This window comes from Mesoplodon mirus (genome assembly GCF_964341445.2).
Source record: "Mesoplodon mirus genome assembly, chromosome: 15".
NCBI lineage: Eukaryota > Metazoa > Chordata > Mammalia > Artiodactyla > Ziphiidae > Mesoplodon > Mesoplodon mirus.
This window is the reverse complement of record NC_138991.1, coordinates 22,467,490-22,494,317: the sequence shown is the minus strand read 5'-3', so window position 1 is coordinate 22,494,317 and position 26,828 is coordinate 22,467,490. Positions and strand designations below refer to the sequence as shown.

The window sequence follows — 26,828 nt, the reverse complement described above, 5'->3', positions numbered from 1 at the left end:
CTGCTGGGCCTAGGTTCAATCCCTGGTTGGGGAACTAAGATTCCGCATGCCTTGCAGCTTGGCCACAAAAAAAAAAAAAAAAAAAAATTCAGATTTTGTCATTATCCACATAAAATTAAAACCTCTGGGCTTCCCTGGTGGCGCAGTGGTTGGGAGTCCGCCTGCTGATGCAGGGGACACGGGTTCATGCCCTGGTCCGGGAGGATCCCACATGCTGCGGAGCGGCTGGGCCCGTGAGCCATGGCCGCTGGGCCTGCGCGTCCGGAGCCTGTGCTCCGCAGCGGGAGAAGTCGCGGCGGTGAGAGGCCCGCGTACCGCAAAAAAAAAGAAACCCCAAACCCCCACAAAACCTCTTTTGTGGCTCCCCATGACCTGGAGCAGTGGTTCTCAACCTTAGGTACTCACCTAGGGAGTACTTAAAAATCCTAATACTAGGTTGTTCCTCAAACCAGTTAAATCAGAAATCTCTGGGGGAGAAACCCATTCACTGATGTGTGTTTTAAAACTCCCCAGCTGCAGCCAATGTTGAGAACCACTGGAAATGACCAAGCCTGAGCTCCTTAGCCTGGCGTAAAGCCCAACTAGAAAGGTCCCTTTCTAGCTCCGCTTTGCACTGCACTTTTATATATGTACACTTTACTCCTGCCTCACTAAACTATCTGAAATTCTTACCCCTATAGTACTTTCAAGTCTCTGGGCCTTTCTACTGGTTATGCTGTCTTCTACTGCCCTGGCAAACAGTTATTCACCCCTAACGACTAAATTACCACTTAGCCCCCACTTTAGAGTTAATTAATTAATTGATTGATTAATTAAGGGTGTGCCACGCAGCACACGGGATCTTAGTTCCCTGACCAGGGATCGAACCGGTGCCCTCTGCGGTGGAAGTGTGGAGTCCAAACCACTGGACCGCCAGGGAATTACCTAGAGTGATTTTTGATTTCCCTGACAAACTCGTTCAGGCAGAGTGAATCATTCATTCCCTTCTCTGTGCTAACACCATCCGTCTTTGTGTAGACTTGTATTACTATGTTTATCCCAGTATATTAGTAGGCTACAAATATTATATATTGAGGACAGGAACTATGCTTGGTTCACCCTTATATCCCTAGCACCTAGCAAAAGGCCAGGCATACAGTAAACAGCCAATAATGTCTGTTGACTTAGTGAAAGTACTGTAAGGAACAAAATAAAAACAAGCGGGAATACTACCTTCTTTAAAAAAATTTTTTTTTTGATTTAACATAATCTAACCACATAAAAATCTTAATTAGAAAAGAACTTTTGTTGAGAGGGAGACGCAAGAGGGAGGAGATATGGGGATATATGTATACGTATAGCTGATTCACTTTGTTATACAGCAGAAACTAACACACCATTGTAAAGCAATTATACTCCAATAAAGATGTTAAAAAAAAACAAAAAACTTTTAAGCTGTGATCCTCAAATGAAATACACCTGAAAGCACTCCTAAGCGAGAAGACTTTTCCTTGATTCAGCATCATAATTTGGTCCATTCCAAGGCTTTGAAGTAATTCTGTTTTTTTATATGTGTCTAAGGCATTTTTTTCAATTAAGGTGAAATTCACCTAACATAAAATTAACTATTTTAAAGTGTAAAATTTAGTGTCAGTTAATAAATTTACAATGTTATGCAATCACTACCTATATCAAGTTCCAAAATTATTTTCATCACCTCAAAAGAAAACCCTATACTCATCAAGCAGTCACTCACTCCCCATTCTCTTCCTAGCTCCTAGAAAGCACCAGGAACATTAACTTTTAAGTTACACTAAGATATTTAAAAGATATAAAGCAGATAGTTAAAGAGATACAGATTCTATATGGTTGCACAATTGCATCTAGTCACACAGAAGAGGTCAAGTGTAGTTTTTTCAATAATCTCAAAAAAACTCCATTATTTTATTAACCATTTTATGTACATTGATATTCAGTCTTGAAAACTGATAAAAACACGTCCAGAGTTTCTTATAAAGACAACGTACAAATGCTCATTTACATTCTGCACATTAATAACGATGATGAAAATGACACAATAGTTATAGCTACATAAAAATATATACAAGGATTCAAACAGACGATGGTATTTGGCTTATAACATGTGTAGATACTACACAAAAAAATGAGGATGTAATTTTCAGAAAAGTAAAATGTGACCAAAATCACTCTTCATCTTAAAAATTTAAAAATAAAATTCCTAACAATCGTAATTACTAGTTCATACTCAAATCTCAGACTAATTCAAATTAGCTACGGTTAGACATAGGTTAAGTTAAATTTTTTTTTTTTTTTTTGTGGTACACGGGCCTCTCACTGTTGTGGCCTCTCCCGTTGTGGAGCACAGGCTCCAGACGCGCAGGCTCAGTGGCCATGGCTCACAGGCCCAGCCGCTCCGTGGCATGTGGGATCTTCCCGGACCGGGGCACGAACCCGTGTCCCCTGCATTGGCAGGCGGACTCTCAACCACTGCGCCACCAGGGAAGCCCCGGTTAAGTTAAATATTTGTTAAATATTTTGCATTTAAAAAAATAAGGTCTGTGGTTTAAAAAACATACATTTGATAACATTTTCTCAAAATTAATTAAGAATGGCTTATCCATGTCCTTCCAGATTCTGGAAACATACTAGAAAAAGTGAATACCGAACAGCTGACTCTTTGGAAAGTTGCACCCCAAGCCCCGGAAAACACCCTTAAGGGGCCCAGTGATCAAACCCTAATGGGAAACTCATAATGCACCGATGATACTGAGAATGAAGAGGGGGAAGTAATATGGCATGAGGTGACATTAATGTGGTTTTGAAAAAGGTTTCAACTATTCTTAGTGAATCAATTAGACACTGAGAATGACCAATCTCATGATAACCTCAAAAACAGTATCTCACATATTATCCTGGTGCTACCTCACTAGCAGGAATATGGTTTCTAACAACTCTTTTCTGTATTTTACTCTACTGGCTTGAGAAGCAGCTTCCTATTTTGAGAATTATAGGACATAATATAATCATACATAACTAAGTTAATGGTTTGGAAAACAAAATGATAGTAGTTTTAAAAAGAAGCAAGTATCTCTTTTATCAGGTTGTGACACCAGGCTAAGAGGGCTTAGGGCTGGAAAGCAAGGAGTGGGGGTAGTGCAGGGGTTCAGGTACAAATCTGCTTCTGCTCAAGGAAAGGAAGGGCACAAGAAGTGTCTGGACAACCCAGAATGGTCTTGGCACCTGGATGTGGAGCTACCACACTGGGTCAGAGACAGGCCAGGCATCATCCTCTGGCCCAGATGCCATGGAACCCAACCCCTACTCAATACTAAATTAGGAACACAAACCTCTCAAACGACACTTACCAAAAACAGATTACTCACCCTCACATTACAAAGCTCAGAAGAAGAAGACATTTAATTATTTAAAAAAGTGAGCCAAAAAATTATGAGGTTTCTCCTTACTTCACCTGAAAAACCCAGGGAACAAATATTTTAACAATTCTATGACTATTAATATGTTTAAAAGGCACTTAAAACATTCCTTTACAATCCAACTCAAAATACATCTGTCAACTACATTTTGGATAAATGTAAAAAAAACCCAACTTTGGTGTAACTTTTCTTGTAACTCAGTGATATTTACTACCTACAGGGCTGAATGTTTTGAAAGATAGAGCCCTAACTTTCTGCAAAACAACCTGAAAGTGCTTTTATCATAGAAATGGGAAGGGCACTAATGATTTGCTCTTTCACTGACAACATCCTGTAGTCGTTTAAGTAAAACGTCATCATTTTCTTGACAGAGGCGTTTGGCAGGTGATTCTGCATCACCATCCATGGCTATTGCTCGCTTCTTGGTTCTCTGCTCACCTTGCCTTATCATGTTGTTGATATCTTTCAAACTCTGTGCAAAAATAGAGGACATGTGTGAGTAAAATGGGAAAAAGGGAGAAACAGCAGCCAAGAACTAAGCTAACTGCTTTTTCCTGCCCTTTATCCTCTATCCAAAGCTAAACACTGGGGTAGAGATTATTTTTTGAATCTAGGCCAACCTAATAAGGGTGATTAGAACTAATCTTTTCAGGTGATTTTAAAAATTGGATTTACCTTATAGCAGTAGTTTTCAAAATGTGGACATAAGACCAGAAGCAGCAGAAGCATTTGGAAACTTATCAGGAATGCAAATTCTTAAGCCTCGCCCTACACCTACTGAATTAGACATTCTGGGGGTTGGGCCCAGCAATCTATATTTTATCAAGCCTTCCAGGTGATTCTGATACTCCCTAAAGTTTGAGATCCTCCTCCTGAAGCAATGCTTTTCAAACTTTAATGTGCTTACTAATCATCTGGGGAATCTTGTTACTATGCAGATTCAAATTCCATTGGGCTGGTGTGAGGCCTGAGAGTCTGCATTTCTAACAGGCTCCCGGGTGAAGCTAATGTTGCTGGTCTGTAAGGCAGCCTTAGAGAAGTTGCTCCTGAAAGCTGTGCATCACAACAGTCTAGGGGACCTGCCTGCCAGAGCTCTGTGATACAGGAAGTCTATGGGACAGGTATCTGTGTTCAACAAGCTCCCCAGATTCTGACCTCTGACTGTGAAATCACTGCCTCACAATTCAATTGGTCCCATTTCTGATTTTATGCAATAATTTCTTCTAAAAGTCCTCATATGAAATCAACTTCTATAAAGAAGAAATGCAAGCCTGTGCAGTATATCTCAGTCAACTTTGTTTGCTAAGCATAGCAGGAACTTAATAGATGTCTGTGGAACTAAATGAGAAACTAATGAGTTAAGGAGCTGCCATGTATTTGGACTGAGTTACAATCTGTCCCACTACAGTTTCTTCCAGTTAGTAGTGATTCTGGCTTCTGGAGACATACTGAGTGTATCTACTTGATAGCCGTTGAATTATCTGAAAACAGCAATCATGTCCCTATCACATCTTTATCATTGTATGGGAATAAAGATGGGGATAACCATAGAGCTGTCTGTGTAAGTAAGAAGAGGCCTCTGTTTTCAGACCTTTCACTATCCTGGTTGCCATCCACCAAATGAACTTTCACTTCCAAGGCCTTCCTTTACACATATTGTTCCCCATGTCTGACCACTTGCAGGTGTTGCCTTACTGGTCCTTCTCAAGATCGTGCTTGAGCAGGGACACACCGGGCTCTTGGAGTGAACTCCCCTGATACCACGTCAATCGTAAAGGATTAAACTACCTCAACTGAATACACTGCTCTTGATCACAGGAAACTTGCCATAGTAATGGTTCATATTTATTAGCAGTAACTTTGCAAAAAAAGGGGTAAGATTAAAGATTACTAATTGGAAATCTGAAATCCAGTATTTAACACATGTACATCATTGTTTTGGAGTAAAGTTTGTGTGCAACTTACCTTGGAAGGGCTGCCGTTGAACTTATAGAGCAGAGCGCTCCTTGGTGGAAGGCCTGACCCGTTCTTGTGTGGGGACACATAAATGGAGTGCTGCTGGGAAACGCGGCGCGGGGAGCCTGGCTGTTGCTTAATATGCGGAAAAGGAGAGAGTGGTGGAGCTTCCATCTGAAATAATACAAAAGTAAAGTTTTTATAAGACAAAAGGTTTTCTTTCTTTTTTTGGAGCCCACCATTTTTATTCTGCACTATCCACCCTGTCCCACCCCAGCCCCAAGCCAGGTGAAGGGTCAACATGGAACATTTTTTTCTTTGCCATGTTTTTATTTTGTTAAAAAAATAATTTATTTGTTTATTTATTTATTTTTGGCTGCATTGGGTCTTTGTTGCTGCACACGGGCTTTTCTCTAGTTGCGGCGAGCGGGGGCTACTCTTCATTGTGGTGCGTGGGCTTCTCACTGCGGTGGCTTCTCTTGTTGCGGAGCATGGGCTCTAGGCACATGGGGTTCAATAGTTGTGGCTTGCGGGCTCTAGAGCGCAGGCTCAGCAGTTGTGGCACACGGGCTTAGTTGCTCTGCGGCATGTGGGATCTTCCTGGACCAGGGCTTGAACTTGTGTCTCCTACATTGGCAGGCGGATTCTTAACCACTGCACCACCAGGGAAGCCCTGTTTTTATTCTTATTGCTATCTCCTAGTTAGGAGTCAGTTATACTGTAATAGGTTATTTATGGCTGAAGAAAATCAAAAAATGGTTCATTAACCCTTGTTTTTCAACAATTACTAATAGATAAACTAAAATTTATTTTCCTGGATCTTTCAGGAAATTCTGAAGAATTCAGAGCAAGACACCAGAAGCAGTAAGCCAGGAGCATAGGAACCTTATGTCAATGCTCAGAAAGTGGAGCAAAGAGTAATCTATGTCCTAACACTTGCAATAAGAATCTCTCTCCACACGCACATCCCCACAACCAAATTAGTAGCACAGAGAATAAAAGAGAGGCAGAGCATTCTGTGGGCCAGCAGGATGAGTCCAATATGGAACAAATCTCCTAATGAAATGGCTAAGACTTGATACTGAAATGCAAAAGATTTAGAGATAAAGTGAGAAGGGACTCACTTTTAATAATCTATACAATGTTTCTATTCCAAGAATAAATGGAAATGACTCCTTAATTAATATTTCATTCATCATCTTCACTTGAAGCTAGGAAAACTAGTTTTGTTTTTTAATTGGCTGATAATAGAGATATTCACAGTATAGCACATGGTGGGGGTGGTGGAACTGAGGGAACAGAATGAGTAGTCATGGCTTCTGAGGATAATCATAGACCATATTCCTTGAAAGGGACAAAGACAGAAATATAGAGAGATACATAGACACATATATGGCTACTGCCTGGATGCAGCTTCTACTAGGTCCCTCTTTCTTATAACTGAAGTCTGGTCTCCTGTGAACCAACTTCAGCTTATACACTGATAATACTTTCAAAGGCCTGCTGGTACTGTCAAATCTAGAGTCTGCATAAAAATTTCTTAGTGTTGCTTCTATTATTGATTCAAGCATATTTATTTCCTTTTCTTTTTATCTTGAGAAAAATACTTATCTCAGAGATATAACAATAGGAATCAAAAACAAAGGAAAAACCCACCAGAATTGTTTTCATTTTTCCATGTTCCCATCTAGTCCTTGCCCATATGCATCCATAATTTCTAACAACATAATCACAGTGTGGATAAAATTTCCATGATTTCCTCTGGTCTCTGTTGTATCACAGCCTTAATCACTCTAATTACTAGTATGTTTTCTCCTATAAAATGTAACAGTAAGGCTTTAGCTTTGAAACACTTATCTAGCAAAATAAACTCATAGTAATCCAATTATGAGTACAGATATTAATAAAGTAGTAAAATATAAAACATACCACATGGTCCTGATTTGACAAGTCGTATTTCAATGCAAATGACTTCACTCTTCCTACATATATTGTATTGTAAAATTTGATAAGATCACCTCTTTCCTCTTTCACTGGTCCACTGGAACAGTCAGGTGTTTTTGTAGCATCTTCCAAATCTGCTAAAAGAATTCAGTGTTGTACAATGGAATATTACTCAGCCATAAAGAGGAATAAAACTGAGTTATTTGTAGTGAAGTGGAGTCTGTCATACAGAATGAAGTAAGTCAGAAAGAGAAAAACAAATACTGGATGCAGGGGACGCGGGTTCGTGCCCCGGTCCGGGAAGATCCCATGTGCCGTGGAGCGGCTGGGTCCGTGAGCCATGGCCGCTGAGCCTGCGCGTCCGGAGCCTGTGCTCCGCAATGGGAGAGGCCACAGCAGTGGGAGGCCCGTGTACCGCGAAAAAAAACAACCCCCCCCAAAAACCCCCAAATACTGTATATTAATGCATATATAAGGAATCTAGAAAAATGGTACTGATGAACCTCGTGGCAGGGCAGGAATAAAGATGCAGATGTAGAGAACAGACTTGAGGACACAGTGGGGGAAGGGGAGGCTGGGACAAAGTGAGGGTAGCATTGACATATATACACTACTAAGTGTAAATTAGATAGCTGCATATAGCACAGGGAGATCAGCTCGGTGCTTTGTGATGACCTAGAAGGGTGGGGTGGGGAGGGTGGAGGGAGGCTCAAGAGGGAGGGGATATGTGTATACATACAGCTGATTCACTTTGTTGTACAGTAGAAACTAACACAACATTGTAAAGCAATTATAATCCAACAAAGATGTAAAAAAAAAAAAAAAAAAGAATTCAGTGTTGTGATAGGTGTACCTTAATCTATAAGTTGGCAATTTGAATCACAACTCTGTCTACAATATAAAAGGAAAAAAAATCAAATAAACCCAAATCTTTATGTAAGATGATTAATGTTTTTAGAAAAGGTTCAGAAATCCATCTATATTATAGATAAATTAAATTGGAATCATAGAAATGCAAACACGTAAACTTAAGCTGGTACTCTATTCTCTAGATATCACTTCAGCAAGAATGTTTTCACAACCCTACCTTTTGAGCTCACTGTCACCGGTGGCTCTTAGAGGGGCACCAGCCCTGGGTTGAAGTTTACCTAAACTGAGCTTCAGAGTATGGGTAGCAGTGGTAAACCCTGAGTTTCAGATAACAAAAGGGCCTGCAGATATTCATACTGACTCTTTGAAAAAGGTGGAAAGACTCTGAAAGGTAAAATGTATCCTCATAGTTTAAGGAAGAAGCAAGGTGAATTGCTTATGTTTATTTTTCTGCAAATACATGGCAGGTGACAGGTGTTCAGAAAGTCTTATTTTCCCATGCACAAGAACCTTAGTGCTGTCTATAACTGGCGTCCTCAGTTGTAAAATGATAGCTTGCCCCAAGGTTCTTTCCTGTTTATTACCATAATTCTGGAGTAGCTTGTGACACCAGGCAGAACTTTATACTATTCTTTTTTGGGAAAGAGTATTACAAACCATCTTCTCCTTGTACCTACAAGAATCATCTATGCACAGGAGCTAAGAAAACTACCAGCGATTAAAAAGAATTCAACATGTAAAAAAACTTTCTCATTCTCAATACTGAAAATATGGGTAGAAACATGCTTCCACCTTTGGAAAACCAGAAAAACTCAAACATGGTCCAAGGGCCAGGCAGCCACAGGGAACCTCCATAGGGATCTCCATTTGGATGTCTTTTTTACTCTTGCTATTTTTGCAGCATCTTAATAGGGCAGAAAAAAGCTATGTGATCAAATAAGTTGAAAAAATGTTGCATAGTAGTATATCCTCCTCTTAGGAATTCAGAATACATGTTAGTATATTAAAGGTTCTGAGAACTTTTGCAATTAGAAAAAAAACACATGTTCACTTTAATTCCATACTTCTCAAATTTTCTACGCACAGTCGCTCTTCCCCATAACAGTTACTACCATCCTGGGGGACACCGTCCCAAGGCAGTAAACAATGGCTTAATAACAGCTGTTGTAGGTTATTCTTGTTATACAGATGAATTAAAATTATTATGTGTCCTCCTTGGATTAGAAATTTCTGGAGGCAGTTACTTCTTCATGTTTGTGTTATTCCATTTCCAGTTGTTAATAGTTACATAAGGTAAGGAGCTATACTTAATTTGAAGGAACCAAACATTTAAAACTCTCTGGGACCTTGGATTCTAACTAAACATGATTTTATTTAGCTATTTTCATTTAGTTGTTTAGTATTTTTTCATTTCAAAACAGAAAACAAGATGTCAGTTGTCCTTTAAGCAGGAAAAAGATCTCTACCTTTCCACCTCTTTAAGGACTTTAGCACTCAGAAATCAAAGCCTCAGTAGGCCTGGTGATCATCTTACCAAATATACATTAGGAGATGGAACTTATGAAAGACTGGGAAAGAGAATGAGATCTCCCTGCCTGGTGCTATAATTGTTTCGAATCTGTTTCCCCTCAGAAGGCAGGAGGGACCTCTGCCTAACATAATTTGAGGCACACGGTATACATTTGATATAATTTCATGAAACGAACCAATGAACTATTATGGTTTCATAATTTTCCCTACTGTTCCCATGAATAAGAGGAAAGTCTTTTTTGGATTATCATACAACACTGTCAAGCAATTAAAATGTGGTTTTATATAAACTACCAGTGAATGAGACTAGCCCTTAGAAAAAAGGAGATATTATCTGCAGAGCTCCAGAGAGACATGCTGAAATTTTTAGCCTGGATTTCTGGCTTCAGAATTTTCCAAGGGTCTGAAGTGAAAGTGGGAAGGGAGAAGGCAAATTACCCCAGGGCTGCAGGTGGCCAACAACTGCAACCATAATACATGCTTAATTTCATATCCCAGGACGATATAAATGCATTCAGGGGAAAAGACATTGAGGGCACAGTAGATACCCATTTCTCAGGGGAACGGTTTCAGAGGATGGGCACACCTAAATTGTTTGGGCTGCACAAATTAATGAAACCCCCAGCCATCACCCCCAGAGGAGTTGCTCAAGTGACTGACACTGGTTTCTTTGTATACTGTCATTAGTCTTCAGTCTGAGAAGAGGCATAAATAGTGATTCTCACCACTTAAAAATGGAGAAAGTAAAGAAGCAAAATTATTTTAAGATGAAAGTAAGACAGAAGATCACAATTTATTTATAAATCCAAGGGTCAGGTTGAGATATGATGGGCTTGATCAGCACAGCAGCGCTTCCCTGGAGTAAGCACTTAGTGTTTGTTTTCTACTTCTCCTACCACGTCGTTTTTGCTCCTCACCGTTAACAGTGCGCAGTAAGTATTTCAGACTGGCTTTCTGATTGAGAGGGCAGCGCCATTTAGCTCCAGTTATGCAAAAGTCACTGACCACAGGCCAATTTAAAACTACTACAGTGGTTTTAGACCGTTTCGGCAGTTTCTCATGAGCTCTAAAGGGCATAATTATAATCTAAAACCAAGTAAATCTTGTTTAGATTAAACAGTCTAGAAAGAAAATGTGCTCCATCCACATCTTGGTTGTCTATCTGGTGACTATAAAGTAGTTTTAATGTGAATAAAGTCACTTAATTATCAATTTGCAGTTATCGATGTTATACATCTCACATGGAAACAGAATTTTTGTCCCTTGAGAGGATTTGCTTTAAGTGTTTTTGTGTGTGTGACTTAGTTTTCAACATTTAAAGGATTTTATGTAAGGAATATGGCCTTAGAAAAATTAGCTTTAAAAAAAAGACATTTAAAGAGCCATATACTCATGAATAAAATACAATAAATTTTATACTGCTTATAAACAAAATAATAAATAATAACTACTACTACTTACTGAGGCCTTACTATGAGCAGGCCTTGTATTAAACACCACACACATGCATCTTTTTTTTTTTGCGGTACGCGGGGCACCCACCGCTGTGGCCTCTCCCGCTGCGGAGCACAGGCTCCGGGCCGCAGGCTCAGCGGCCATGGATCATGGGCCCAGCCGCTCCGCGGCATGCGGGACCCTCCCGAACCGGGGCACGAACCCGTGTCCCCTGCATCGGCAGGCGGACTCCCAACCACTGCGCCACCAGGGAACCCCATCATTTTTTTTTTTAATTCTGAAAACAAGCCTCTGAGGAAGTACTGTAAAGTTTTCAATTTACTATCATACACTTGGGCATTATGTTTGTGTTACTTAGATTAAGCTATAATCTGGGTCTCTCAAATGTTCTAATCAAGAATGCCAGTCTGGGGACTTCCCTGGTGGTCCAGTGGTTAAGACTCCGTGCTCCCAATGCAGGGGGCCTGGGTTTGATCCCTGATCAGGGAACTAGATTCCCCATGCCGCAACTAAAAAAGATCCCACATGCTGCAATGAAGATCCTGCATGCTGAAACTAAGACCCGGTGCGGCCAAGTAAATAAATAAATATTAAAAAAAAAAAAAAAAGAATGCCAGTCTGGGGTGCTCTGCTAATATGATAATGAATGCACAGTCCATGAGTATCCAGCTGGTGTTTTAATCAGGAAGCTCATTCTCCACAGGTGGCTACTATAAGGGCTTCTGTTAGGCATATCTCCATCAATGACCAATGCTCAACATCACTAATTATTAGAGAAATGCAAATCAAAACTACAATGAGATATCACCTTACATGGGTCAGAATGATCATCATCAAAAAATCTACAAACAGGGTTTCCCTGGTGGTGCAGTGGTTAAGAATCTTCCTGCCAATGCAGGGAACAAGGGTTCAAGCCCTAGTCCAGGAAGATCCCACATGCCGTGGAGCAACTAAGCCCGTGTGCCACAACTACTGAGCCTGCGCTCTAGAGCCTGTGAGCCACAACTACTGAGTCCACGCACCTAGAGCTTGTGCTATGCAACAAGAGAAGCCACCACAATGAGAAGCCTGCACATTGCAACAAAGAGTAGCCTCCACTCACCTCAACTAGGGAAAGCCCGTGCACAGCAACAAAGACCCAACGCAGCCAAAAATAAAATAAAAAAAACAAAAAACAAAAAAACCCCATCATTTACTTAAAAAAAATCTACAAACAATAAATGCTGGAGAGTGTGTGGAGAAAAGGGAACCCTCTTGAACTGTTGGTGGGAATGTAAATTGATACAGCCACTATGGAGAACAGTATGGAGGTTCCTTAGAAAACTAAAAATAGAACTATCATATGACCCAGCAACCCCACTACTGGGCATACACCCAGAGAAAACCATAATTCAAAAAGACACGTGCACCCCAATGTTCACTGCAGCACTATTTACAATAGCCAGGACATGGAAGCAACCTGAATGTCCATCAACAGAGTAATGGATAAAGAAGATGTGGTACATATATCCAATGTATATTACTCAGCCATAAAAAGGAATGAAAGTGGGTCTTATGTAGAGACGTGGATAGACCTAGAGACTGTCATACAGAGTGAAGTAAGTCAGAAAGAGAAAAACAAATATTGTATATTAATGTATGTATGTGGGATCTAGAAAAATGGTACAGATAATCTTATTTGCAAAGCAGAAATAGAGACACAGATGTACATAACAAGTGTATGGATACCGAAGGGGAAAGGGGGGTGGGTAGGATGAAGTGGGAGATTGGGATTGACATATATAAACTACAGATACTATGTATAAAATAGATAACTAATGAGAATCTACTGTATAGCTCAGGGAACTCTACTCAATGCTCAGTTGTGACCTAAATGGGAAGGAAATCCAAAAAAGAGGGGATATATGTATACGCATAGCTGATTCACTTTGCTGTACAGTAGAAACTAACAAAACACTGTAAAGCAACTATACTCCAATAAAAATTAATTAAAAAAATAAAATTACATTAAAAAAACCTTAGAAATAAACCTCACCAAGGAGGCAAAAGACTTACATGCTGAGAACTACAAAACATTCATAAAGGAAACTGAAGATGATTCAAAGAAATGAAAAGATATCCTATGCTCTTGGACTGGAAGATTTAATATTGTTAAAATGGCATGGTACCCAAAGCAAATACTACATCTATAGATGTAATACGATCCCTATCAAATAACCCATGACATTTTCCACAGAACTAGAACAAATAATCCTAAAATTTATATGGAATCATAAAAGACCCAGAATTTTCAAAGCAATCCTGAGGAAAAAGAACAAAGCAGGAGGCATACAAAGCTACAGTAATCAAAACAGCATGGTACTGGCACAAAACCAGACATATGGATCAATGGAACAGAACAGAGAGCCCAGATGTAAACCCACACACGTATGATCAATTAATCTTTGACAAAGGAGGCAAGAATATACAATGGGGAAAAGACAGTCTCTTCAGTCAGTGGTATTGGGAAAGCTGGACAGCTGCATGCAAACCAATGAAGTTAGAACACACCCTCACAGCATACACAGAAAAATGCCTCAAAATGGCTTAAACACTTAAATTTAGGACATGACACCATAAAGCTCCTAGAGGAGAACATAGGCAAAACATTCTCTGACATAAATCATACCAATGTTTTTTTTAGGTCAGTCTCCCAAGGCAATAGAAATAAAAGCAAAAATAAACAAAGGGGACCTCATTAAACTTATAAGCTTTTGCACAGCAAGGGAAACCATAAACAAAAAGACAATGTATGGGGAATTCCCTGGCAGTCCAGTGGTTAGGACTCTGCGCTTCCACTGCAGGGGGCATGGGTTCAATCCTTGGTTGGGGAACTAAGACCCTGCAAGCCACGCAGTGCAGCCAAAAAAAAAAAAAAAGTCTACAAATAACAAATGCTGGAGGGGGTATGAAGAAAAGGGAACCCTCCTACACTGCTTGTGGGAATGTAAACTGCTGCAGCCACTATGGAAAACAGTACGGCAGTTCCACAAAAAAACTAAAAACAGAGTTGCCATATGATCCAGCAATCCCACTCCTGGGCACATATCCAGACAAAACTATAATTTGAAAAGATACATGCACTCATATGTTCATTTACAATAGCCAAGACATGGAAACAACCTAAATGTCCATCGACAGATGAATGGATAAAGAAGATGTGGTATATAGACACAATGGATTATTACTCAGCCACAAAAAAGAATGAAATAATGCCATTTGCAGCAACATGGGTGGACCTAGAGATTATCATTCTAAGCAAAGTAAGTCAGAAAGAGAAAGACAAATACCATATGATATCACTTATATGTGGAATCTAAAATATGACAGAAATGAACATATCTACAAAACAGAAACAGACTCACAGATATATAGAACAGATTTGTGGTTGCCAAGGGGGGTGGGGGAGGGAAGGATTGGGAGTGGAATTAGCAGATGCAAACTATTATATGTAGGATGGATAAATAACAAAGTCAGATGCAAACTATTGTATGTAGGATGGATAAATAACAAAGTCCTACTGTGTAGCACAGGGAAATATATTCAATATCCTATGATAAACCATAATGGAAAAAAATATGAAAAAGAATATATATATGTTTTTTTTAAAAAAAGCAGATTGATTAACATATTTGAGACACTACCCACAACAGCATGATAGACATGAGAGATCCAGTGAGGTCTGTGGGGCTTTACTATTATGAATGATGTCCAGGCCTGAACTCTGATGCATGTTGTTTGCTTGATCTTGGCTTTAAGTTTAACAGAATCCTGCTCTGGAATCTTGGCATCTACTCTGAGTGAACCTTTTATGTGAGGAGGTGGTTGGTCAGGTGGCATAGGATGCATAAACTGTGTGTTTTTTAAAATAGTAATTATTTTATTCCTAATTATGAATTTGTTTATAGAACCAGAACTGTTCTTCCCAAGGTGGTGTTCTTTGGTGTGTCCAAGTCTAGGTCATAGCATCTAGCCACAGCTCCAGGAACTGGAACTTGTCTTATCTGAACACAGACTTGCGAGACTGTATCCTCCTCAATAACTTTGTCTCTTTTTTGGTGCCGGAATTCCTCAGTCTATTATCACTGGATACTCTCCCTGCTCTGTGCCATCACCAGTGGACAGGATCTTAAGAATGGTTTTTTGTTTGCCTGCTAATAAATATCTAGTTAATAAACTAGAACTGGACCTGAAACCTTTATGTTGTAGAGAGGGTAGCTAACCTTCAGTTACCTCAAACTTTATCATCAAACTTATCAAATTCTGTCTTGAACTTCACTGCTCCTTGTATCCCAAACACTCGCTAGCAGTTCCTTTTTTCTCATAGAACACAGTTTCCCAGCTAACCTGATGCCTGGTTTTGCAAGGACAGAAAAACCACCCAGGACAGGTGAGCAACATATATAACAAAAATAGGAAGGTTTTTTTTTTGTATTTTGTCATGTTTACTTCCTAATGTACTTCTTCTCATTACCTTGAAAAGGCTCAGGGATAATTTATCTATGTAAAAAGAATTGAGTTTGGCCTGTGTAACCTTAGATGGGATCAGATTCTAGGACATTATTATTAAAGAATTTTTTTGTTAAGATCTTAAAAGTTCAGATACCAGTAGACACCATAATGATCATGGATATTTGGGTAATTAAAAAAAAATGTCTTTGACCCAGTCAATTTTCTCTAAGAATTTACCCTAAGGATGTGGACCAAAGATCAACCTACAATGATGTTCCTCACAAAGCTGTGTATAATTGGAAACAATCTAAAAGTCCCACACTGTGAAATTAAATAAATTACAGTACTTATATACACATGTACACATATATATATACATTAAGTAATGGAAAGTGAGACAAGGAAAAGGAGACAGATGAGACAAGGAAAAGAGATGGGCTGAAAAGGCATTTTTACAACTTATCAACATATGAATACAGAACATTTGATTCTTCTTTCTTTCAAAAAAATTACTAGTGCCTGAAGTCTTAGCATGATGGTAGTAACAAGGTGGCGACCTTGCTTTTGCTGATGGTGGCAGAATACCTATACACTTATTAACGAACAGGACATTTCCTTAATGTTCTCCACAGGTGGATCACTGACAGCTAACTTACTTTCTCTGTCATTCAGATTTATTTTTGAATTTTATTGTCTTTTATGAGTTTTTATTAATGTGTATAAGTATACTAGAAAACTTCTAAAACACAATTAACATAGGATAAATTAATGGTTTCAATACAACCTCTGTGGAGGGAGGTACCTGACCCATACTTATCTCAAAGTCATTTGCTTCTTCCCAACACATATGCATTATCCACCCCACCTACACAATTAACTCCAGGACATCCACTGTATTATATACAATGTAACCAATAGTGTACTACATATAGAATCTTAAATTGGGCAACTTACCACAATCTGTCATTTCAAAATCACCATTCAGGTTTTTATTGTATGTCACAACTTCTCTTGGAATACTTTTCAACAGTACACTTCTGTAAACCTATATACATCAGAGGGGACAAAAAGGACTGCTGAGTCACAAAGAGGCACAGGTTAAGCAAAACCAAAATAAGGACAAGATATCAAGCCAATTAAAAAGTATTTGTCTGTATGGGTGATAATCAAGGGCAAGATGTTAGTAGCCTTGGTAAATGCAGATTACGGCAAACATCTTAGAAGAGGGGATACTGAAGCAGAGCTTACCACCTCAAATATAACCACTGCAGAAGGTTACAAAACAGAAGAATTAAGTAAGGAGCAACTAAACACTGATGAGCAGATTTTGCCAAATAAAAGCAACTTAAAAGATATGAACCTATTCCTTCTTCTTTTTAATTTCTTACATGAGACTCATTTGATCTCACTGGGGCTTGCTTTCCTGCTCCCATCCCATGCCCATCTCCTTTCAGATGGCCACATGAAAATCTGTTCCCCTCCCTGCCCCTAAACTGTTTTTAACCTCCAAGGTAGCTGAAAGGAATGATCCATTCTCCCTCATCCTATGGATATCGATATTGAGAGAATATTTAGGAAGCTGTGGCTTAAACCATTTTTGACCCATATTAACTTCACCTTAATGATCTTAAGGGATACTCTGAACCTCTCTAAGCTCTGTTCCTAAGGGACCTTTCTGAAGAGGCCTGGAAACCAGGCCTCTTCCACCCTGTCACAGGATGTAAGAAATACCTATACTTGGCTCTTCTAATATCTCTATATTGCTAGCAGTGTATTTGGGGCTTAAGTAAAGAAGTGAAACTAACTGTGGGGCTCTATAGAAGGGGGTATGGCTACTAGTACTGGGGCCAGGGATATCTGAGCTACCACATCTCTCTTTTTGTCTAAGGTGGCAGATCACTGGGCCAGAGAAGAGGCCATTATGCTCCTTTAGAGCAGAGCAATCAGGTTCTTGAATGACCAAGGCCTTAAGGTAACCTAATCCTGTGTTCTTCAGCTACAATAATAACAATAATATAGAGCTAACAGTTATTAAATGCTTACTATGTGCCAGGTCACTATGCTAACATTTTATATTTCCATGACTGAAAGGTTGTACAGAATTCTCACCAGGGCTATTATATCAGAAATGCCTGATATCTATTCAAAGATGCAAACATTAAGATTCTTATCAGATGGAAAAAGAAGCTAGACTTAAGTTAATATATCCTCAAATTTCACTGGATTTAAACATCATCAGAGAATCAAGTCTTATATAATTAAAGAATATTATTATAAATATTTTTCATTAGTGAAAGATTAAATAATTTTTAATTTTTCACTCAAATAAATGAACAAATGGAATAAGAGAACGTGTGAGAAGTATATGCATATATAATATATAGGGACTTCCTTGGTGGCACAGTGGTTAAGAATCCACCTGCCAATGCAGGGGAAACGGGTTCGATCCTTGGTCTGGGAAGATCCCACATGCCGCAGAGCACCTAAGCCTGTGCGCCACAACTACTAAGCCTGCGCACTAGAGCCCGTGAGCCAACTACTGAAGCCCGTGTGCCTAGAGCCTGTGCTCCGCAACAAGAGAAGCCACCGCAGTGAGAAGCCTGTGCACCGCAACGAAGAGTAGCCCCCACTCGCCGCAACTAGAGAAAGCCCGTGTGTAGCAATGATGACCTAATGCAGCCATAAATAAATAATAAATAAATAAATAATATAGATTAGTCAGAAAGAGCAAGATTTTTGGCTTCCACTGAAACTGTTTTTTAATTAAAACTGTCTCGAGTTTAACGGTGTCCATTAAACCAAAAAATCTATAGTAAAACTAGAAAAGAAGTTTACCTTTTACATGACTTGTCAGCAGAGAAATAGTACAAATCTATTTTTGGACAGGAGGAAAAATAATGTAACTCACATGACTATTAGCTTGAGGCTGATTCCTATAACTTTTCATTATTTCTTGAAAAGTTCTTTCTTCTTTTGTTACCTAAGGAAAATAAGAACTGCATTTATCAATTGCTTTTAAAAGAAAAATGGCTCTGAACAAGAACTTCAATTACAGGTCGGCATTGAGAGTAGTCTTGCAGAAAGCCATTAACCCCAGGCCACTCAATAACTAAAATCTACTACCATTTTATGACTTTTACTACCTTAAAAGTTCAGGCTTGGGGACTTCCCTGGTGGTGCAGTGGTTAAGAATCCGCCCGCCAATGCAGGGGACACGGGTTCGAGCCCTGGTCCAGGAAGATCCCACATGCCGCGGAGCAACTAAGCCCGTGCGCCACAACTACTGAGCCTGTGCTCTAGAGCCTGTAGGCCACAACTACTGAGCCCGTGTGCCACAACTACTGAAGTCCGTGCACCTAGAGCCCATGCTCTGCAACAAGAGAACCCACTGAAGTGAGAAGCCCGAGCACTGCAACGAAGAGTAGCCCCCGCTCGCCGCAACTAGAGAAAGCCCACATGCAGCAACGAAGACCCAATGCAGCCATAAATAAATAAAAAGTAAAATAAAATTAAAAAAAAAAAGTTCAGGCTTTGTGGCCTGTGGGGACTCAGCTAATAGTTTCATTAATCAAAAGCACTAAGGCTGCTATGGTATCACTACCAAAAATGCATCTCTTTATAAAAAAGAATGATATAAGAAAACTCAGATCTGCTGAATCCCTTGCAGTCTCCAGTTGTATTAGTTTTTAAGTACTTATTTAAAATTAACCACATACTAAAGGATAGAAAACGTCTTGTGATTCACAATAAGACAGAGGTTATTACAGGATTAGGTTTTTAATAGTTCAGAACAGACTGTAGGGTTTTAACACTTAGAAAAGTCACAGTGGTGGCCAAAAGAAAGAAAATAAATTAGTGATCCATAAAGGAATCCCTTCTAGTCTATTTATTATCACAGAGTTCACTTAAATTACTCTTTTCTTCTCCTTCACTGTCCATTAGCACTAAACCTGTTCTCCATAATGATGTTCTCCATAGAAATGGCAAAGCCTGAGCTATGGTAGTTTTCAAAAAAACACAAATGATTAGTTAAGATGGCAGACAGCAGAAGCAAGAAGAACTACAATCCTGCAGCGTGCAGAATGGAAACCGCAATCACAGGAAGTTAGACAAAGTGAAACAGCAGAGGAATATGTCCCAGATAAAGGAACAAGATAAAACCCCAGAAGAACAGCTATAAGTGAAGTGGAGACAGGCAACCTTCTGAAAAAAGAATTCAGAAAAATGATAGTGAAGATGATCCAGGATCTCAGAAAAAGAACAGAGGCAAGGATAGAGAAGATGCAAGAAATGTTTAACAAAGACCTAGAAGAATTAAAGAACAAAGAAACAGTGATGAACAATACAATATCTGAAATGAAAAATACACTAGAAGGAATCAATAGCAGAATAACTGAGGCAGAAGATTGGATAAGTGACCTGGAAGACAGAATGGTATAAATCACTGCCGTGGAACAGAATAAAGAAAAAAGAATGAAAAGAAATGAAGACAGTCAAAGAGACCTCTGGGAAAACATTAAATGCATCAACATTCACCTTATAGGGGTCCCAGAAGGAGAAGAGACAGAAAGGACCTGAGAAAATATTTGAAGAGATAACAGCTGAAAACCTCCCTAACATGGGAAAGGAAACAGTCACCCAAGTCCAGGAAGGGCAGAGAGTCCCAGGCAGGATAAACCCAAGGAAGAACACACTGAGACACAGAGTAATCAAACTGACAAAAATTAAAGAAAAAATACTAAAAGCAACAAGAGAAAAATGACAAATAACATACAAGGGAACTTCCATAAGGTTATGAGCTGACTTCTCAGCAGAAACTCTGCAGGCCGGAAGGGAGTGGCATGATGTATTTAAAGTGATGAAAGGGAAGAAACTACAACCAAGAATACTCTAACCAGCAAGGTTCTTATTCAGATTTGATGGAGAAATCAAAAGCTTTACAGATAAGCAAAAGCTAAGAGAATTCAGAACCACCAGAGCAGCTTTGCAACAAATGCTGAAGGAACTTCTCTAAGCAGAAAAGAAAAGGCTACAACTAGAAACAAGAAACTTACGAATGGAAAAGCTCACCAGTAAAGGCAAACATACAGTAAAGGTAGGAAATCATCCACATGCTAATATGATATCAAAACCAGCAATTACGAGAAGGGGAGAACACAAATGCAGGATATTGGAAATGCATTTGAAATTAAGAGGCCAGCAACTTAAAACAATCTTGTTTATATATAGATTGCTATATCAAATCCTCATGGTAACCGCAAATCAAAAATCTACGATACACAAACAAAAAAGAAAAAGGAATCGAAACACAACACTAAAGTTAGTCATCAAATTACAAGAGAAGAGAACAAAAGAGGAAGGGAACGAGAAAAAATGTTTCGTAACTCTACGTCTCTTGATTTTTTGTATTTTCCATCTCTGTGATATGCTGTTTTTTCGTTTCCTCAGCTCTATATTCTCATCCATGAGTCTTTTGGGTTGGAATTTGGTTTCCATTACAAGTTTCATTCAGTTCTTTTTGACATCTTTCAGGTCCTTTTTAAAGTGATTTGGCCTTTGTTCATAAAAAGAATTTTCCTTTATACATTGAATCATTTTAAACATATAATTGCATAATTTGAGATCAATAATTCCATTACCTGAAACTTTTGAGTATCTAACCTGCTCTAAATTTTATCTGTTGACATACTCACATTGGCTTATTTCCTTGACTGTTTTATAATTTTGGATTTTTTAGTTCTGTTTTAATTAGGATTTAATTTGTGTGAATACTGAATGGCTTCAGGGTTGAGTGTTTCATACCTCAAAGTAGTTTGTCTGCTGGGAACCCCTAGGACAACTTTTGGTTTTGTTGTTGCTATTATTGTTACTGTTTTGACTCTGGGGATTCTTTTTTTTTGGCCATGCCGTGTGTCTTGTGGGATCTTGGTTCCCCGACCAGGGATTGAACCTGCACCCTCGGCAGTGAAAGCGCAGAGTCCTAACCCTAGAGATTCTTGGAATGGTAAAATAAATGAGGTATGCAAATTGGTGTGGTTTTAAAAGTGGAAAGAGTGATACCAATATAAAGGATTATTAGTATGGATGCCAATGTAGAATGTGACTACAAAAGGGGAGTAACTATGTGGTCTTTTTCATGTTGTGTGTTATCTAGCTGTTGTGGAATAAATGTATAAAATCTGTAACCACAGAAGGAAATATTTGTAACTCTCTGTAAGTTATAAACCCAAGGCTGCTTTTTAGGGTTCTGGTATCCTTAAGAGAAATAATAAAAATAGTAGCAGCTTAAAAAAAAGATTAGTTAATAACATTTATTAATACCTATTTTGTATAGAGATTTTAAAAAGGTAATGTGAGAAGGAAGTCACAAAGGAGTTTGAAAACATGTCTTCTGCCTCAGAAAGCTGAAAAATTAGGTTGTAACATGTACATCTGCTAGGACTGGTAGTATGGCCAATATGATCAAGACCAAAGTTACAGATGATTGTTTCAGACATATTAGAATTTTTAAAAACATGTAAGATATGCCATTTTATGACTTAAAACATATTGTAGCAACTAGAAAGTAAAATGCTCTTCTGAGGCAACAGAATAAATCACTGGAAAGCAATATAGTATAGAAGCTATTTTATACCAGATTTCTGAATCAGGAGAACATAGGTTGTCACTTATTGTGTAACTTTGGCCAAGTTACTTTCAGCTCTGGGCCTCAGTTACTCACCTAAAATGTAACGATCATTTTACTTTAAAGTACAAGATTAGAGGTGTCACGGGGTGATGGTGGAAATGGTTCTCCATTAATAGTGTGGAGAACCATTTTACTACAAATGGTCTCTAAGATATTTTCCAATTTTTTTTACAACCAGTGAATTCTTATGAAGCGAGAAGGCTGATTACTATGAAAGTAAATGAAGGACTTCCCTGGTGGCACAGTGGTTAAGAATCCACCTCTCCCAATTCAGGGAACATGGGTTTGATCCCTGGTCCAGGAAGATCCCACACACCACATACCATGGAGCAATTAAGCCCGTGAGCCACAACTACTGAGCCTGCACTCTAGAGCCCACAAGCCACAACTACTGAGCACATGTGCCACAACTACTGAAGCCTGCATGCCTAGAGCCTGTGCTCTGCAACAAGAGAAGCCACTGCAATGAGAAGCCCACGCACTGCAAGGAAGAGTAGCCCCCACTTTCTGCAACTAGAGAAAGCCCGCACACAGCAACGAAGACCCAACACAGCCAAAAATAATAAATAAATAAAATAAATAAATTTATAAAACAAAAAAAAAGAAAGTAATGAAGAGTCCATAGAAATAGATATAGTAGCTGGAATTTACCACTGTTGGCTTGCAGCACTTAAGGCAAACTAACAATCAAGTGCAACAGATTTTCACCTCAGGTCTCAAATACAGGTAACTATGGCAAAGAGCTTCCCCCAACTTATACATTACCTTTGCCATGATGTAAAAGGCACAAAGGAGGAGCTGATCCAAATGTCTGTCTTTCATCAGATCAGGACAGTGAACTAAAGTGAATTCAAAACATGTCCATATCTTCCTTCTTAACTCATTTGAAACATCCAGTTTTAAACATAAATCACGTAAGCGTACACTTGCCAAATGATAGACCTAAGATGAAAGATAGCACATTGATGCAAAAAAACAAGTAAATAATTTCTCAAATTTATGTCTTACCATGAACATGGGCTTTTAGGCCAAGATTAATAAACACCTAAGGCTGCTGATGCATTAAATTACATAAAATTTTTATTTTATAGTACTAGTTCACTGCTATGGCAAAAGAAAATATATTAAAACAAAATTCTCTTTGGAAAACTACCTTAAACATTTTTTTGGTAAAGATGTTATATGCTATTATTCTATGCTGTCAACTATGTAAAGAGAGAAATACTAAAATTAAATGGTTTGATTTACCAGCATCAGGATCATTATGAATACATAATTTTTCAAGTGTTCAGAAGTCTCTCTCTTTTTTTGGTTCAGGTAAAATGACTAGAAAGCCTAAAATGTCACATCATACACTAAAATGTTTGACTCCAAAATAAGTCAGAAAGCAAAATCATTTAAAAATTTCCCCAATAGTCTACATTGTTTTTATGAGCACATGAAAGGAATGTTAAGCAAACGAGATACCAGATTTTGTTGTTGTTGTTGTTTATTGAGGTATAACTGACATACAACATTATATTAGTTTCAGGTGTACAACATGATTCGACGTTTGTATATGTTGTGAAAAGATCACCACAATAAGTCTAGTTAATATCCACACAGTTAACAGAATTTTTTTTCTTGTGATGAGAACTTTTAAGATCTAGTCTCTTAGCAACTGTAATATGGAATACAGCATTACTAACTATAGTCACCATGCTATACATTATATCACCATGATTTATTTATTTTATAACTTGAAGTCTGTACCTTTTGACTCCCTTCATCCATTTCACCCACCCCCTCGCCCCCTGGCAACCACTAACCTGTTCTCTGTATTTATGAGCCTGTTTTTGATTTTTAGATTCCACATATAAATATTATATAGTATTGTCCCTCTCAGTCAAGTTGTTTTTAAGTATGTCAGAGTAAATTCAGTTCAATGCCTTCAACCTTTCATATATAGAGTCTTTATATGAACTGATACTAATGCAAATGCCCCAAAGGTCCTGAAAGATTCTGATGGTCCTGATCATCCAAAAAGCATTATGTTTTACTATCTTAAGAACTGGTAATCCTACTGTGATATTCCTAAACTAGACTATTCTGTTTGAACTAAGTCTTTAAATCTAAATGTTCAGGGTAAAAAAAGTGAAAAATAGTAAGGCATTCTTTATAGCAAAGTATCTTTTGAGAGGGAAAAAAATCCACAAATTAAAGCTGAAAAATGAACTTTAGCCATCCAATACACTAATCTGATAGAAAGAGAGATAAGGGTTGACTCCAAAGCCACCAGTGATTCATTTTATAACAAACTCACTTTCTGCATCCCAACCCTTTGTTTCTGGTCTTGTTGGCTAAGAGATAAACAGGAACCACTGGGGTCAGAGCAGTGGGAAAGATGCTGGAACTTTACATTCGTGATAGGAGAAGATAACAGATACAGTCCTAGGTAGAAGGATTAAGAAATATGTCATTAAGTAATATTTGTGGGGCTTCCCTGGTGGCGCAGTGGTTGGGAGTCCACCTGCCAATGCAGGGGACACGGGTTTGGGTCCTGGTCTGGGAGGATCCCGAGTGCCGTGGAGCAGCAAAGCCCATGTGCCCAACTGCTGAGCCTGCACTCTGGAGCCCATGAGCCACAGCTATTGAGCTCGTGCTCTGCAGCGGGACAGGCCACTGCAGTGAGAGGCCCACACATTGTGGCGAGGAGTGGCCCCCACTAGCTGCAACTGGAGAAAAGCCCACGTGCAACAATGAGGGCCCAACGCAGCCAAAAATAGATAAATAAAATAAATAATATTTTTTTAAAAAGTAATACTTGTTAAGTATCTTTTACAAAGCTAATCCAATGCCTTAAAGGTACACATACTCTGGAAGGCTTCTAACAAAAAATTCTCAGTAAATTCTACTCAGGCATAGGATATCAGCATCACACTGAGTTCAGCATGGATAACATCTGCAACTTACTCAAGAAATGGTTATTTTGAACTCATTATAGATATGGACATTTCAATTCCCTTTTAGGGTAAAATTTTTCTAGCTTCTAAGTAGGCTATAATTAAAAGGAAAAGGACAAGCTAGATTCTGAAATAAATTCAGAACTAAAAATTCATAAATAAAGCCTTATTTTTGTCAATCTTAGATTCATTATCAAAGGCAGCAATTTTTCATTTTAAAACTTAAAAATAGGGAATGAATGGGGAAAATACTACATTTGGAGCTCTGTTTTTAAAACAGGCCTTAGGCACAAGATGTAGGCAGGAGTAGAGATGGTGGGACAGAGTACAGAAAGCAGTGGAAGGTGGAAAAAAGGGCAAGTGTCTCAAGAATTATTCTAAGAAAGACTAGATAGAGGAAATAAACTTAAATTTGCATGAAGAGATAATTGAAAAAAAAACCATGAATTTCTTAAAAATTTTAAGCCTTAAACCCTAATCATAATGCTAGAAAGAAACAAAAAACAGTGCCTTTTTTTTCATTTACAATTTTTCAGAATGGGCTAGATAGACACTAGTTATAGGGTAGACTGGAGAGGTATCTTCCAATTCTGGGATTTATTTTAGAGAAGCGGCATGTTTGGTCACAAATATCTGATTAACATGTCTATCTTATCAGAAGCTTTATGGTGCTTATAAAAGCTAGGCAGGATAAGCTGAAATTATTTCTATGTTAAATCTTTGCATTAATACTAAAATAATTTAGGCATTAAAATGAGAATTGGTCAATTCGTAAAAGGTAAAAAACTAGATTTATGATAAAAATTATGTAGACTCCCAGCAGTATCCCACCAATCTTAATAATGAATCTTCAGTAACTTAAAGTTATCCATAAGATCCAATGTACCCATCCCACAATAAACTCCAATCTAAAGCAATATAACACAATGGAGTTCCTGTAAATTCCACAGGATGGCCAACTGCTTAATCAAAGTTATGTAAAACAAGCCAGCAGGAAATGGAATTAAAACTCTATGAGCCTGAGTCCAAACATTAGCTCATCAAGATCATAATGTTCTTTTAGAATGTCAAATATGTTTTTAAAAAAGGCTAAAGGTACATCACCTGATACTAAAGCTAAACAAAGACACTCTAAGAAAACTACAGACCAATATCTATTATACTGATGTGAAAATCCTCCACAAAACCCTAGCAACTGAATGGAACATCATACACTAAAAGGGTTATACACCATGACCAAGTAGGAGTTATTCATGGAATGAAAGGATAGTTTAACATATGAAAATCTATCAGTGTAATACACTACATTAGCAGAATGAAGGGAAAAATGATATAATCATCTCAAAATTTGATGCAGAAAAAAAGCATTTATCAAAATTCAAAACCCTTTTGTTACAAACTAGGAACAGATGGAAACTACTTCAACATAATAAATACCATATATGAAAAATCCATAGCTAAGATCATACTCAAAGTAAAACAATGAAAGCTTTTCCTCTAAGATCAGGAACAAGGCAA

At 38.4% G+C, this 26,828-nt stretch overlaps 1 protein-coding gene across 2 annotated transcripts in view; it reads right to left on the bottom strand.

Moving 5' to 3' along the window:
• Window positions 1-1,688: 1,688 nt before the first annotated feature.
• RBL1 (RB transcriptional corepressor like 1) overlaps window positions 1,689-26,828 on the bottom strand; it is a gene marked incomplete at its 3' end in the record, with an annotated part of 75,483 nt that continues 50,343 nt past the window's right edge. Inside the window, exons 17-22 of one of the 2 annotated variants that reach the window (XM_082645813.1) lie at window positions 23,134-23,310; window positions 18,589-18,660; window positions 16,635-16,725; window positions 7,320-7,471; window positions 5,400-5,564; window positions 1,689-3,906 (exon numbers count right to left, since the gene is read on the bottom strand). In XM_082645813.1, coding sequence (XP_082501939.1) covers window positions 3,736-3,906; window positions 5,400-5,564; window positions 7,320-7,471; window positions 16,635-16,725; window positions 18,589-18,660; window positions 23,134-23,310 — 828 coding nt within the window. The remainder of the gene's footprint in view (window positions 3,907-5,399; window positions 5,565-7,319; window positions 7,472-16,634; window positions 16,726-18,588; window positions 18,661-23,133; window positions 23,311-26,828) is intronic. The other variant, XM_082645814.1, reaches the window with a different exon arrangement.